Below are 16,878 nucleotides of genomic sequence, written 5' to 3' on the forward strand. Positions count from 1 at the left end.
CTAATTCTTGCTCTGCCTTTTTTTCCTCTAATCTCCTTCTTCTCTAAGCGCCTTAGTCATTTCTTCTATTTAAATCTTACCTCTTTCATCTCTTACCATGAATTCTTCATGAAAATTCTCCCTTGAGTGCAAATAAATAATCTTGCCATCTATTTCTTTTCTAATAAAAGTACCATGTGTCACTGGCCTTACATTTTTCACCGTGGGCATGGTAGGACCCTGAGTGATGGAACAATGAAGTGTCCCATGTCATCTGCTGTGGGTTCACCCAGGATGTACTAGTCCCAAGCTCCCTGAGAGCTGGAGTCAGGGGAGGAGGGTCTTGCTCATTGCTGCACCCCTGCTGTGTCTGGCCCAGAGTAGGTGCCCAGGGAATATCTGTTGAATTAAGTCACAACTCTGGGATTTATATTAGTTTCAGATAGGATAATGAAACTTTTGACCAAGGAGAAAATTTTGGATTTGTTGCATCTCTATAGAAAATATCTCACTTGACTACAGGGATTCTGATTATACCTAATTATAGATACTATCACCATGATAATAATCTATTTTAATTAACTGACTGCTGCTGCTGCTCTAAGTCGCTTCAGTCGTATCCGACTCTGTGTGACCCCATAGACAGCAGCCCACTAGGCTCCCCCATCCCTGGGATTCTCCAGGCAAGAACACTGGAGTGGGTTGCCATTTCCTTCTCCAATGCATGAAAGTGAAAAGTGAAAGTGAAGTCACTCAGTCATGTCTGACTCTTAGCAACCCCATGGACTGCAGCCTACCAGGCTCCTCCATCCATGGGATTTTCCAGGCAAGGGTACTGGAGTGGGGTGCCATTGCCTTCTCCGAATCAACTGACTAAAGAGATGAAAACTTTAAAAAATAGCAGAATTAAGCAAAGCTCTGGCATTAACTGAAGCTTTAAAGGTAAATCTGTGAATCATTTAGTGATTATTTATTCTTAAAGACAAAATTTGGATTTAAAGTATTTTTAAATACTTTCAAAGGAGGTCTGCCTCCTCCACAGGAGAGTCTGTTTTATAGAATGCTGTACCACCAGTGCCTATTATAGTATTCTAAGAATCTGGCAATAAGGATAGGGCGGGGGGCTATGAAGCCTGGTTATTTCTACTGAAGGTGGCATGTAGTATTAGATACATGGTAAAAGAAGACATCCTCTGTGTATGTTAAAGTTTATCTAGGAATCTTTGATCTGCTGCCCATACTGTGGGCTGTCCCAGGAACAAAGGAGAATGCCTTCTCTAACGCATACAACTTCCTTTAGCACACACTGTACCCAGAGTTGGTTGGGAGCCCTTTGAGCAGGCTCTTCCAGCTGGTTTGATCCTACTTGGTTATTTGCCCCGAAGCCCAGACTCAGAACCCAGCTCAGGGCACTGAGTGTCAGATCATGCCCCATGTTTTGGAAATCCGGAACCTTGGCAATGACATATCTGATTAGAGTATGTCATGACACTGTGGTTCTCAGCAGAAGGAAAGTACTCTCCACCACTCTGACAATTTGAAGGAAATTTCTGCAGATGTGTCCCAGAAACCAAATGCCTCAAGTTGTCAAACTATCAGCCTAAAGAGGATTATCTTTAAAGAAAAAAAAAAAAGAACCTATATTTTCAAGTGGCATATTCTTCTGAAGTAATATTTTGGCTTTTCATTTTCTTTCATAGAGCAACTGAAATTCTGTGCAATTCATTTCCACTTAAGGTCTTTAACATAAGCCTGGAAAGGATGGGCCATATGTCATTGACTTGCTGGCCACACAGACCAGATTTACACAGAAAAATATTCTCTCCTTTGAGCACAGACATCACCTACAAGCAGCCTTCACAGAAACTCCTGCTTCTTCTCACAGAGGGGACAGGGCAAGGGAAAATGGAGACCACAGCACAAATCCAGTCCTGGAAATTCAAAGTGCACAGCCACCCACAGTGCGTCAGTAGCACAACCTTTGTGCAGAACACTGCAGAAAGCACATTCAAATTTAACTTAAACATATTGCTTATTTGCAAATGTCCTTAGAAAACCTGAATCTCATCGGTCACAATTTGGAATGACAACCTTGATTTATGTATAAGAGGAGTAGTTATTCCTGGGACAACCACCTCTCAGGAGCAAAGCACCCCTCCTCTCCTCAAAAAAAAAAAAAAAACACCCTACACCAATTCCTGCTTTGGACATGGTATGCATCTTTGTAAACATCCCAGTTGTAAAGATATGCTGCTGTAGAAACAGGCCACATACTCCTGCCACACAGTTGCATAGTTTTCTTTTCCCTAAGAATCAACTCCCCACATATTTTATGAAATCTTTCATAGAAATGCCTTGACCTACAGTATTCTTATTTGGTTGTGCATCTGTGACTCATACATCATATAACTGGCACCTTAAACAATTGTATCTTAAATGCAATTTTATTTTTTCTCCCTTTCTCCTTTTAAATTTATTCAGTGGGGCTAATCCTTCTCCTGCTCCTGGCCACCTCAAATATGAGGTAATGGCAAAACTATTTTGACCACTTTTAGTTCACATAAGGTTCTATGTTTTCTTTGTTGCAAAATACAATCTTGATCCAGAAACATGCAATGTCCAATTCCTGTAGTAACTAACACCCTAATCCTTATTCAAGAATAAGACCCCACACACAAACACCCCACACCCAGGGACCCCCCTACAAATGGGGACATCTAAAACTAGGAAGGAAGTATGGCCAACTTCTCTCTTTTTTGCTCCCTCCATCCCCCATTTCACTAACTGCTGTTCCTGACTTCTTCCTTTCCCAGCCACAGGGGGACAAAAGCTGAGCCCATGCTGGCTTTCTCTCATAGCGGTCCGCATGTGCATGACAGGAATCATCACAGTCCTCTGACCTGACACCATGCAGGAGTGCGGGCCACTGAAAGCAGCCATCACTTGCCCATCAACAATAACCCACCTTGTTTCTCACCCTAGATTCCTTAGGCAGGAGTCAGATACCACCCACTGGAGGAACAGTAAGTGCTACAGATGGGTCTATTTAATCTCCCTCAATAGCCTGGAGGTGAAACGCAGGTACTCTGGGACTGGAGGTATGAGACAAACATTATTAGCTCTCTCCAAAGTCATCTCACTGGATATTCTCCTTCCTGACTGTTTTGTATTTCTGATGAAGAATCTCAATTATCTAACCTGTCCTTGAACACCTGCTTTGAAATTTCTGTTACCTCAGGAGAAACTTACAGTTAAGATCTGGTTACAATTGTATCCTCAGTACAAAGTAACAAACAGTATATTTAGATAACTCACTGAGTGATCTGTTTTCATTACCTCCCAATTTGTAGCACTGGTAAAATAGTAAATATATAACCAATAAGTGTACTTTTATAGCAAAACAAAATGTGCATATTTTCATTATGTTGTTTCCATGGTTCCTTTGGTTAAATCAATTCAAACATTAAAAATTCCATAAAATCAGGTCCCAGCTGGGTAAAATCAAGTTCCTAAAGATTGGAATGCATGGAGACAATGCAGTTTTTATATTCTCAGGCAAGTACTAAAAGCCTTATCTATCACCTATTTGTCCCTGAGTATACACATAATCAACACTTACCACCATGCACAATAATACTTGTTTGGAAAAATTAGTTCATACTTTCAATATAGAAAGCCAGGAACTGACCAGCCCTCACTCATTATGCAGTAGGAGAAGCTGCAGAGAAGGTTCTTTAGCTTGGATCAAGGACTCCACTAAAATAGTGGCTACAGGTGGTATGGAATGGATTGGGCATCTGGGGACTTAAACAAAACAAGATGAGCTGCCATAGAACCTGAGACCTCTTGCCACCCTCACAAAAAGCCTGGGTTATCCTGAACTCCAGGATCTCATGTGAGGTTTGCAAACTATGAGAATCATTCATCTGACTATTATTTTTAAAATAATAAAACAACTTAGTACCAACCTCACATAGTAAGGGAATAAAATAACTCACTGGTTTTATTCCTAAGCATCCAAAAAACAAACATATCTGTTAAAAGGAAAAATAATACCTATTTGGGAGTATGAATGCAATTCAACAAAGATGAAAAACGAACTCCTTGTGGGATTTTTAAATTGTGAAGAATAGGAAATATTTCAAATTTGTAAGATTAGTTAAGGTATTTATGGAAAATATGCTCATTGTATAGTATTAGGGAGAATAATTTGAAATTGCTGATATTCTACCACTTTTAATCCTCAAAAAATGGCAATTTCATATGGCTCAAACTAATAGGTAGATAGCTGGAAGTTTTAAGTATTAACTATAAAAAAAACTCCCCAAATGTAGAAAATAGTCATAATACTTTTAAACTAAATTAGGTTTCAAATTAGAAGTGAACAATCTTTTACTTTAATTGGTTTGAGTTATCTGATGAAAAATGAATACACTTAACTGGAGAGTCATAATTTTTTCCTACTCTGAAAGAGCTGCTGTAGATTTATTTTGTTTACCCAGTCTAAGATGAGGCTGAGAAGAAAGATTTAAAATTGGTTCTGAGAAATTAAAACCAAGAAATATTTGGTTTCTGTGTTTCCTAAGTGCCAATTCTACACAAATTCAGGCAGTGATATATATAAAACAATAACTAGAAGACATGAGTGATGTGATTTAATAGCTTGAGATTACATCTCATGAGTCCTGAACTCAATTATTCTGCCTATGAATAGGGGCAGATGCAAATCAGCCTGGTGCTCCCAAATTCACTTCAGGGGCATGCCAGTATCATCCGCAGGGAACCTACCTGAATCATAAAATTATGGTTAACTAGAGTCAAAAGTGTAACCAAAGGTCTCACCCTCACCCCAGGCACCTGGCTCTGGATTCCTCAGAGATACAGTGGTGCAGGAACAAATGACAGCCTCCAGGTCACTCATGTATTCTTCCATCCTTTGGGTACTCAAGGAGCACCTGCCATGAGACATGCACTCACTATTATATGTACTGTTGACATTGTGGGAAGCAAGACAAACAAGAATTCTGCTCTTTTGATACTAACATGCTTAGAGAGAGTCAATCATTTAACCAATAAACAAACAAGCAAGAATAATACTGGAGGGACTTCCCTGGCGGTCCAGTGACTAAGACGCTGTGATCCCAATCAGGGGGCCCAGGTTCTGATCCCTGGTCAGGGAACTAGAACCCACGTGCCACAACTAAGACCTGGTACAGCCAAATCAATAAATAAAAATAAATCTTTCAAAAGTTTTTTAAAAAGAATAATACTGGATGGCAAGAAATGCTCTGTAGAGAATTACAATAGGGAGTTACTTTAGATGAAATGCCTGGGAAGGCTGTTTTACAGAGGTGACATTTAAGCTTGATAGAACAGGGCAGGAGAGGGAATGACAAGAATCCAGGATAAGTTCTAGATTTAAGTTAACTTGGTGCACTCAAAGCATGGTCTGAAACCTATGCCAATTTGCAAGCTGTCATCTCTCCACCTTGAGATAACTATGGAAATTGAAAGTAACCAATAAGAAATTTCTATAGCATTTGACAGAGAAATTTTATGTCTATCAAACATAATCTTGCATGCTTTTAATATTTCATTTTTCTAGTAATTCATTTTTATTTTACAAGAAGAACAGGTTGAAAAATACCCATTTTTAAAATTTGGTTTTCACCATAGCTAATGTGAGAAACACCAGTTTAACTACTTAACCAAGTGGATGAATACTGGTGCCGGTTCCTAAAATGGAAACGAGCAGGGTAGGAGTATATTCTCTGGGGAACAGAAACCAAGTGTGTATCGTTTGGACCCGGCTACGTTTGAAGTGTCCATGAGGTACCCAAGCCATGACACAGAATAAATTGATGGGTTTATGACTTTCATGCTATAGAGTAGATGATTGGGTTTATGAGTTCTGGAGAGAGACCAGACTGAGAGACATGGATGTGGAGTCATCAGCACACAGGAGGCAGGTAAAGCTGTGAGAATGGATGAGACAATCCAGGACAGAGAAGGAAGAGCTAGCAGAGGAAACTGATAAGGAACAGCTAGAGAAAGGGAAGGAAAACCAATACAGTGTCATGGAAATCAACAACAACAAAAAAATGTTTTACAAAGGAGAAAGTAAGGACTTCTTTGGTAGTCCAGAGGTTAGGGGGCCGGGTTCGATCCCTGGTCAAGGAACTAGCTCCCACATACCACAACGAAGATTAAAGATCCTGCCTGCTGCAACTAAGACCTGGCACAGCCAAATAAATTTTTTTTTTTAATGGAGAAAGTAGTCATCTGTGTTAATGCTGCTCAGAAGTCAGGTAAGGCAAGAACAGATAAGTGACAACTGGATTTGGCAAATAAGAAGACCCTGAGAGCAGCAATGTCAGGAGAACTGTGAGAACAGAAACTTAACTGGAGTGTGTTAGTGAAAGAAAAGGTGACAAGGGAATGAGGCTATAAGACAGAAAATTATCTCAAATAGTTTTGTTGTGAGGGCTGCAGAGATACTGTGAAGGCAAGCATGGGGTCAAAGGAGAGTTATGAAGACAGGTTTTCTGATGGCAAAACCCAGTAGAGACAGGAAGTTGGTGATGCAGGCAAGTACTAGAATGCAGTTCAGAATAATTTTGCCAAAACACCATACAGATAGTTCTGTATATCAAGATGGACACTTTTAGTAGCTATGGAAATTACATTCCATCTTCATTCCATTCCCTACAAGATTCTACTGGGACTCCATGATGAAGGTGAAGAATCAGGACATTTTGGGATTGCAGTAGAGACCCAAATCTCCTTCATTGCTCCATCGTGAGGAAGTGGAAATGGAACGTGCCTAGTTTATGGAGGTTCCATGATATGAACCTAACATTTGAATCTTAAAAAGTTTCATCCTCAAATTATACTGATGAACACATTCTTCCTCACCCACAGAAACTGACATTAATACATGTTTGCCATTTTGACAGGAGTACAAAATCTCAAGCTTTGAGCAGAGGCTGATGAATGAAATAGAGTTTCGCTTGGAACGCACCCCTGTTGATGAATCAGACGATGAAATCCAACATGATGAGATCCCCACGGGCAAGTGTATAGCTCCCATTTTTGACAAAAGACTCAAGCACTTCCGGGTCACCGAAGGCTCTCCGGTGACATTCACCTGCAAAATTGTTGGGATACCTGTCCCAAAGGTAGGGGAAGATGAACAGCCAGTCAACCAACAGTACAAATCTGTAGACTCAGTGCCCTCAAGAAAGCCTTATCCGACTCTAGTGAAATATCCATACAGAGAATACAAACCAATACCAGAAAATTAACAAAGGCCAGATAATCTGACTAAAAAGATACAGTCAGGAATAGAATCATTAAGTAGGCAGAAAACAAATCAGATTACTTATGGGCATGTTAAAATTTTTGCAAAAGTTGAAAATAAATTTTCTTAGTCACAATCCTCTCTTTGGGGTTATTGATCCTCTCAACCATCAAATTCACCAATCTGATACTTTTTTTTCTATTTATTATCTACTGAATATCCACAGCCAACCTGTTAAACAAAGCGAGCTATATTTGTATCATTACTATTAGGTTGGTAAATGCAGAAAATGTCATATCGTTATCACTGGCTGGTGAAAAATCTTATGAGTCACCAGATTTTCTGGCAGTCAGCTGAGAGAGGATTTACACCCGGAATGTCTACAGCAGGGAATCTCTTCACTCTGCTTTCACAAACATTAACATGGCATTAGCGTGTATGGTTTGGTAACCAGGAAATGCAGAGAAGGTCAACTGCTACCGTACTTTAACTCACCTGTCTTTCAGAGATTCCCCTTGATACATGCAGAACTTAACATGAAAACCATGTAGACTTAAATTTTAGTCAGATGAGGAATTCAGCAAGTGAATCCTGGCCTCATTCCACTTGGTATAACACACCATACTATCCTTTCAAGTAAGGTCAGCTATTCTAGGCCCTGAGATCTGGGACTTCTAGCAGGAAAAGTTTCGAGCTATTCCAGTTTTCATTATTTTGCCTCTGAAGACCTGCCTGGCCCTTAGGGTGGCTTTTTAATTATAAAGTACAATAAAAATAATCAAAAGCTTTCTCTCCATCCTAAATTATTTGTAGTTTTTTACTTAAATATTCTATATGTACAAGTGGAGGAGCATATTATACTGTCATTGTAATACATCTGATAATTTTTCTCTGTTTTATAAAGGATGGGTTACTAGTTGTAGAGATGGCAATCCATCCAGGCCTTATCCTACTCCTTATATCAGGATCCTCTAAAGATGTACAGAAGTGTGCATAGTCTCCTTGTCTATTGTTCATTTCAGGTTTACTGGTTCAAAGACGGGAAGCAGATTTCAAAGAGAAATGAGCACTTCAAAATGAAGCGAGAAGGAGACGGGACATGCTCTCTGCACATTAACTCCACCTCCAGTGACGACGACGGCAACTATACCATCATGGCAGCCAACCCCCAGGTGGAGACTCAGGGTTCCACGCTGTGCTGCATTCTGAGGAAGGAGCAGTTGATATCATTGTGAATAAACCTTGAGAAGTGCAAGTTACTAAGGATTGCTGAGGAAAATGAATGGGGAGCGCTGAGACTGTGTGTAACTGGAGCACAGGATCACAATTTACACGACTAGTCAGCCATTGATGGGTCATTCCACTCTTCAGCCTTTGAAGAGGACATTAGTACCATCTATTCACTAACTATATGCCTCAGCCTCTAGAGTACATCTTGTGTTTATCAACTCATTGACTCTCTTGAAGAGTCAATAAATCAACCTATCAAAGAATGATTTGCTATTTTTAGTTCTTTAGAGAATAAGCAAATTACTTGTGAATAGCCCTCACTCATAAAATTTTTTCTTATTTTTTTGGTAAAAGTTGGAAAGTCATAATATTTCACTTTCCTTTTCTGAAGAGATCAGGACTTAAAATCCCCCTTAGCAGAATATGTATACATATAGCTGATTCACATTGTTGTATAGCAGAAACTAATACAACATTGTAAAGTGATTATACTCCAATAAATAAATAAATAAGTATAAAACTGAAAAAAAAATATGGCAGAATAAATATTTCCAACTACTATGAGACTAGGAGGTACAGAACTATGATTTCTATTCTCACCAACTCCTATTAAAATGTTAGTTTTGAAGATAATCTCTACTGAGGAAAGCATAAAAACACTTGGCCATGATCTCTGCATGTGCCTGCAAATAATATTAAGTGCATAAGAACTCAATTTTTTTACATTTGTGTCTGTTCATTTTCAGCTTAAAAATGAAAGGCATCACAATATGCTTAAAAATCCTTTCTCCTGAAATGTTAACAGCAATTTAAAGAGTTATATTGTTTTTATCCCCCCTCCAAAAAACTCGTAATAGCCAAAAGCTAATAACATTTTGGTCCAGAAAAACGTATATATATTGAAAAAGTAGGGAGTTCTTTTTATTTTAATCTCCTTCATTTTCTGTTTCTCAGGGGAGAATCAGTTGTTCTGGCCACTTGATGGTACAAGGTTTGCCCATCCGAAGTCGACTAACAGCTGCTGGTCAGTCTCACAGGTAAAGACAGTGAGAACCTCACTTCTCCAGCCCCTCCCAAGCATGTACCTGCTGCAATGAGCACTGAAGTATGGGGCCTATAAACTGAAATATTGGCATCACTTGGGAGCTTGTTGCAAGTGCATAATTCCAAGCCCCACCCAGACCTACTGATCAGAATGTACATTTTACTAAGATCCCCAGGTGATTCACAAGTGTATTAAATTGGAGAAGTATTGGTTCACAGCACATTTTTAATGTTCAAAATTTGTAACCATCCCTAGCACCTGTGCATATAATATATAAATCAGACTGAACTAAGTTACCTTTTCCTTAAAAAACAGAAACTGTTAATGAGTATATATATATACTAATAAAAGATTTTTGTTGTTGTCATTATCTCCAACATAACAATTGTCTCCAACATAGCAACTAACTTTCCTCCTCTCTGACTTTATTAATGTTAAGAAGAGAGAGCCTGGCTTTCTCTTGAGTCGTATGGTGCCACAAAGTCTTAGCAAAGCATTTCATAGTTGCTGACATGGATGAATTAAATTAGACTTACCAAAGAAACAAAAATAGTCACCTATGTTTCAGATGCAGTATTTCACTACGGTTACAACTATACCTTCTTCTTCAGTTTTTTTTTTTTTTCCCTTCTTCAAGAACAGCTGTTACTGTTGGTCAGTCTTAATCAATTTAGGTTCATGATCATCTTTAATGGTCTGGCAGAATTTATAAGCCGGGTTACATTTTATTACTCAGAGACACAGGGACCGCAGCTGCCTTGCTCTGAGTAATAAAACAGGACTTCTCTTTTGGCTCTCATTTGAGGTTCAGATTGAATACTGATTTATTTGTTTATTTTGAAACTTTTGAACAACTGGCCAAACCCAAGGCAAGGGGAGCTGAGTCACTTAACCCAGAAACCCAGAATGACTTCACAGAGAAAAAAGCTAAAGCCTGCTTATTTAATTACAGATCTCACAAGATAATCCTACAGTGGTGAGATACTTAATACTTTCTTTTTTCACATCAGCTCCACACTATTACTTATTATTTCTTTATGGTTCAGCAACCCTTACCCCCACCCCCCAAAGAAATCTTTCTCCAAGCCCTATAACCATGCCTAAATACCTATACATCATATGTTTATGAATTGGTTTCTACTGTTTAATGCCTGAACGTGCTTGCTGTTTTAGAGGAAGGTCCCGAGTGCAAGAAAGAGACAAAGAGCCCCTACAGGAACGCTTTTTCCGACCACATTTCCTGCAGGCTCCTGGGGATATGGTGGCTCACGAGGGGCGCCTCTGCCGCCTGGACTGTAAGGTAGCCCTCTAGCACCATCTTTGGCGCCAGACCTGTTCATATTTTGTATTTATTTGTTTGTATGCACCTATTTTTGTTTGTATTTGTTTTATAGTTGGTTTGGGGGGCTCTTTTTTTTTGGTGAAAGGGGACTGAGGAACAAAGAGAGAAATAGACCACTTTTTTCCACTCATAAGGTTCTTTTGGAGCATTTAATATCAGATGAAAGTATCGTATCAAGTTAACTCTATGTTTGTAAAAGACAACCAAAGTGGTGATGTAGTTCAGACATCTTCCGTATGGTACCTGAAAAGTCTTTATTACCATAAAGACATAAGGATGATTTTTACATCCTTGAAATGAACTGCTATGAGGTACAGCCTTTGAAAAAATTCTAGTCACTGGCTCCAAAGCAGTTTATGAAAACAGAAGCTGGTTTCTAATACTAGCTAACATCCATCACCTGTAACTAGTCTATAATATATTCTAACTTTTCCACTTGAAAATAGGTTCAGTTGAACAGCATGGATAGTTCTCAGTATGAACAGAAACTTAAGTTCTCCTTCTGCCCTGACGCTGCAGAATGCTATGGAGATTAAGATGCAAATTAATAAAGGTTTAAGGTTAAATATTTATAGAATCCACTCCTCTAGGTGGATCTTGCCCTCAAATTAGTTACCTAAATAATATTTGGGATGTACTGTTAATTTCTTCCACCCTAAATCCTAAAAGAAACCCATCCTGGGTCCACTCCCCAAAGATTCTGATTTAATATAGTAAATGGGCATCAGGATTTTCAAATATTCCCATGTGATGATGACACACAGCCAGCTTTGAGAACACTGGTTTAATGTCTGCCCCTTTCTTGGCCACCTCTTGGTCGTTAGGTATGTAAGCAATATATTATCTCTGAAACTGACACTACAGGCCTATTTTATCTATTTAGCTTTTTAATTCTTATTCATTTTAATCTAGTATATAATCATTACCCGAACTGGGGTCCAAATACTATACAGTTCAAATTCACACGCTCATCCATCCAGATCCCTCTTGTCCTGATGATGTTATGGAGAGGTTTCTCACCACTGACATTCCCTCACTATCTATGTGGTGCCAGATCAGGATGAAGAAGTCAGCCACCAAATAAATCTGCCTGTCATCAGTCTGTCATTTGCCTCAGCTGTCCTTTTGTTTATTAGGTGAGTGGCTTACCGCCCCCGGAGCTGACGTGGCTGCTCAATGGCCAGCCTGTCCTCCCCGACACCTCCCACAAGATGCTGGTCAGGGAGACCGGAGTCCACTCTCTGCTCATTGACCCGCTCACTCAACGCGACGCGGGGACCTACACCTGCATTGCTACCAACAAAACTGGGCAGAATTCCTTTAGCTTGGAGCTCACTGTAGTAGGTAAGGCTTGCTGCTGGAACCCCTAAACATGACTCCCTCCAAAGCTACTGCCCAAATATGCAGAGCCTCTGACGTAATTCCTTTGTCCTTTGCCACACTGAGCCTCATCTCAGTTTCCCCTTCTCTGTAGTAAGGGCCATGTTCCATACATTGCTCTTGAAAACATATCAGTAAGCCAAAAACAAAATGCGGTACCTTGTGTATATCATGCTTGCAATAAATGATAGTCATTGTAATAATTAATCAATCAATTAATTACTAATTAATTGACTATCACTCCAGGAGTTGGTGATGGACAGGGAGGCCTGGCGTGCTGCAATTCATGGGGTTGCAAAGAATAGGACACGACCGAGTGACTGAACTGAACTGAACTGAAATTCAGGTCACTTGCCCTACAGTTCATCACTCCAGGGTCTCCCCCTACCCCAAGCTTCTATACCTTTGCATTAATGGTCCCTTTACATGGAATGCCCTTCTTTGCCTAGCAACCTCCTACTCATTCTCTAAGACTTATTTCATATGCTACCACAAAGGCACAGCGGACCCACCAGGCACATCCTCCTCTATGTCCACAGCACTCAGGAAAGGAGACACTCTTACAGCACTCATGGCTTCTGTATAACTATTTTCTCTTTGCCTCCCTGAAGAGACTATGAGCCTCTGAGGCCACAGAAGCTTGTTCTTCTGTGCATTTCTGATGTCTGACTCAGTGCCTGGAACATGGAAGGCATTCAATCAATAACTAAACAAATGAATCCTTACCTTACAAGATGATGTCAGCAAACACTAATGCCTACAGTCATCATCCCCTGGGAGGTGTCAGCCCCTTGGGGTGTTAGTCCAGCTAGAATTAGCTTTCAGAATGAATGAATTCTTCCATTGAACTTTCTCCTGCTACCTCCCTTGCATGGCCCCTGAAATAAATCAGGACGGCATCAGAATGTTAACCTTCTCTCTAGGCTAGTAGCTGTTTCCTCTGTATTATCTTCTTTTTTTCCACTCTCAATCCCCTCTCCCAACAGAGTAGGAAAAGCTCATTCTGCGAGGATACACTGGTTGCAGCTTTTACTTTTTTCCCACTGTTTTGCTAAAGTATGGCCTCTGGAACCCTGAGATAGGAGGTGTTTTTGTCTTAACTGATTCTGCTGGGGAAAATAAAAATGCCTCCTTATGAAACATAATTTTTTTTTAAATAGTATACTTCTTTCAATTTTTATGGAGCAATAAAATTTCTCAAGGTAAAATATTGAGGGAAAATCAATATACCTTCTACAAAATAACCTCCTCTAAAAAAGAAAACAAAATATATTTAGTACATAAAATATATCATTTCTCAGCGTTTACTGCTGAGCAATAAAAGAAACTCCCTTAATTCCACACCTACCATTTGCATCCCACGTGTGTTACCCAAATCCTTGAGCGTTCTCTCTCAAAAGATAGGCAGAAAAAATAAAATTTAAAAAAATTTTTTTAAGATAGGCAGAGGCAATTTTCTCATTTCTTTTTAAAATCATTTTTGGAGCTTTTATCAAGGCAGTGATCTTCACTAAGAAGCTTGAAAAGTGTTCTAAAGAAGAGAAAAGGTGGGTGGGTGCTCCCTCAGATTCCAGAACTGTCCTGAATTTGAGGCATGGAGCCCAAGGCACTTACTATTCAAACTAGCATGGCTCTTCTCTCATTCAGCCAAAGAAGTAAAGAAGGCACCTGTAATCCTGGAAAAACTGCAGAACAGTGGTGTTCCAGAAGGCCACCCCGTGAGACTGGAGTGCCGGGTGATAGGCATGCCTCCACCCGTGTTCTACTGGAAGAAAGACAACGAGACCATCCCTTTCACCAGAGAGAGGATCAGGTACAGCCTCCACACTTGGTCAAGTTCAGCAAAGCTCATCAGGCCGCCCAAATAAGTCTTCAGCCTTTTGAATCTGGCTCCTTCCACTTGCATAATGCATTTGCTTTATCCATGTAACTGTGCTTATCAAGAATTTATTCCTTTTTATTGCTGAGGGTTCGTCCATTGTACAATGTCCCACCATTTTAAAACTTTATTATTATTATTATTATTGCACTGCATGGCATGCAGGATCTTAGTTCTCTGACCAGGGATTAAACCCACACCCCCTGCAGTCAACATGCAGAGTTTTAATCACTGGACCACCAGGAAAGTCTCTAAAACCTTAATTTTTAAGCTTGAAAAGGTTTGAGGGATTTATAAAGATCTTGCATGTTTTGGTCATTTGTCTTTTTGTCATGTGTCATGTCATGAGTCATATTAGTACCCAGACAAAAACTTTTGACTGTAAAAAGTGAAAATAAAATAAGGCAAAAAAAAAAAAAAAGGCAAAACAAAACATTATGGCAATACTCCTTTTCCATCTGTCACTACATGCCTATTTTTTAAGTAAATTTAAGGATCCAGTTTCTCTAAATGGGTGCCTTGTTTAATTTCCCCTGAGGTGAAGTGACGTGAAAGTCGTTCAGTCGTGTCTGACACTTTGCGGCCCCATGGACTGTAACCTGCCAGGTTCCTCTGTCCATGGAATTCTCCAGGCCAGAATACTGGAGTGGGTAGCCTTTCCCTTCTCCAGGGATCTTGCCAACCCAGGGATCAAACCCAGGTCTCCCACATTGCAGGCAGATTCTTTACCATCTGAACCACTAGGTTCCCCAATTTCCCCTAACCATCCTTAATTCTTTGCCATTTTGTTTTTATGCCACAAGGGCAGCTTGTGCACAGAAACTGCCACTGAGAAATTATTATTACTGAGAATTATTTCTTCACAGTAAACTAAATTTGTCCTAAAGGATATTGGCTTTTACAGAATCTTGGCATCTAAAAAGTCTAAGTATAAAAAGGTCAGAATTTTCCTCTGGTAATACATAAGCAAGAACAGAGAATATACTTGAGTTAACCCTTCAGTGTAAATTATCAAAACATGTTACACCCAGCCTGAAATTCTGGTATAATTATGCAGGATGGCACTACGCAGTCAAGGTTGAGAACTACAGATATAGAGAAAACAGAAGGAAAGGACATGCAGATTTCCTCCTGAACTGAACTAAGTCAAATGCTGCCATGCCTAGTTGGTTATATTAAGAAACACTCCCTCCACCCTAAGGACTACACAGAAAACTATTAGAACTAATGAATCATATATTTTAAATGTATAACCAACAAGGTCCTACTATATAGCACAAGAAACTCTGCTCAGTGTTACGTGGCAGCTTGGACAGGAGGCAAGTTTGGAGGGGCTGAGTCCCTTTGTTGTTCACCTGAAATTATCACAGTGTTGTCTGTTAACTGGCTCTGGTGGTGATTTAGTCACTAAGTCGTGTCTGACTTTTGCAACCCCACAGACTGTAGCCTGCCAGGCTCCTCTGTCCATGGGATTTTCCAGGCAAGAATACTGGAGTGGGTTGCCATTTTCTTCTCCAGGGGATCTTCCCAACTCAGGTATGAAGCCTGAGCCAACTGAGCCACCAGGGAAGCCCCAATACAAAATATAAACCTTAAAAAAAAAATCCTCCCCCTGCAAAAGAACTGATGAATGAATTCAGCAAAGCAGCAAGATACAAAACTAACACACAGAAATATGTTGCATTTCTTTACACTAACAAAGAAATATCAGAAAGTTTTTAAAAATCCCTTTTAAAATCACATCAAAATAAAATACTGAGGAATAAACCTGACCAAGGAAGTCAAGGACTTATATGCTCAGAACATTGATAAAGGAAGATGCTTCAAAGAAATAGAAAGATATCCCATGCTTTTGGATATCCTTGAGTGGTTCTGGCACAAAAACAGACAAACGTGGATCAATGGAACAGAATAGAGAACCCAGAAACCCACACACCTAGAGTAAATTAATCTTTGATCAAGGAGGCAGAAAAGACAGTCTCTTCAGCAAGTGTTGGGAAAGCTGGACAGCTGCATGTAAACCAATGAAGTTAGAACACTCCCTCACACCATACACAAAAATCAATTTAAAATGAATTAAAGACTTAAATATAAAACAGGACACCATAAAACTCCCATAAAAGAACATAGGCTAAGCATTCCCTGACATAAATCACAGCAATGTTTTCTTAGGTCAGTCTCCCAAGGCAACAAAATAAAAGCAAATATAAAAAAATAGGACCTAATCAAACTTATAAGCTTTTGCACAGCAAAGAAAGCTACCACAAAACGAAAAGACAATCCACAGAATGAGAGAAAATATTTGCAAACAACATAACCAATAAAGGCCTAATTTCCAAAATATGCAAGCAGCTCATACAGCTCAATATCAAAACAAACAAACAACTGAACCAAAACCCAGGCAGAAGACCTACATGAACATTTCTCCAAAAAACATATCCAAATAGCCATCAGTCACACGAAAAGATGTTCAACATTGCTAAGTATGAAAGAAATGCAGATCAAAACTACAATGAGGTACCTATACCTATCATCTCTCACCAGTCAGAATGGCCATCATCAAAAAGCCTACAAATAATAGGGACTTTTCTGGTGGTCTAGTGGTTAAGACTTTGTGTTTCCACTGCATGGGGCACACGTTTGATTCCAGGTCAGGGAAGTTCTGCATGCCACAAGGTACCCAGCCAAAAAGAGTCTACAAATTATAAATGCTAGAGAGGATG

At 39.6% G+C, this 16,878-nt stretch overlaps 1 protein-coding gene across 3 annotated transcripts in view; it reads left to right on the forward strand.

The window, feature by feature from the left end:
• MYPN (myopalladin) overlaps positions 1–16,878 on the forward strand; it is a 114,458-nt gene that overhangs the window by 85,358 nt on the left and 12,222 nt on the right. For all 3 annotated transcript variants that reach the window (XM_061405132.1, XM_061405133.1, XM_061405130.1), the window contains 6 exons: positions 6,936–7,157; positions 8,302–8,451; positions 9,464–9,546; positions 10,728–10,854; positions 12,033–12,240; positions 13,924–14,089. In XM_061405132.1, coding sequence (XP_061261116.1) covers positions 6,936–7,157; positions 8,302–8,451; positions 9,464–9,546; positions 10,728–10,854; positions 12,033–12,240; positions 13,924–14,089 — 956 coding nt within the window. The remainder of the gene's footprint in view (positions 1–6,935; positions 7,158–8,301; positions 8,452–9,463; positions 9,547–10,727; positions 10,855–12,032; positions 12,241–13,923; positions 14,090–16,878) is intronic.

This window comes from Bos javanicus, chromosome 28 (assembly GCF_032452875.1).
Source record: "Bos javanicus breed banteng chromosome 28, ARS-OSU_banteng_1.0, whole genome shotgun sequence".
Lineage (NCBI taxonomy): Eukaryota > Metazoa > Chordata > Mammalia > Artiodactyla > Bovidae > Bos > Bos javanicus.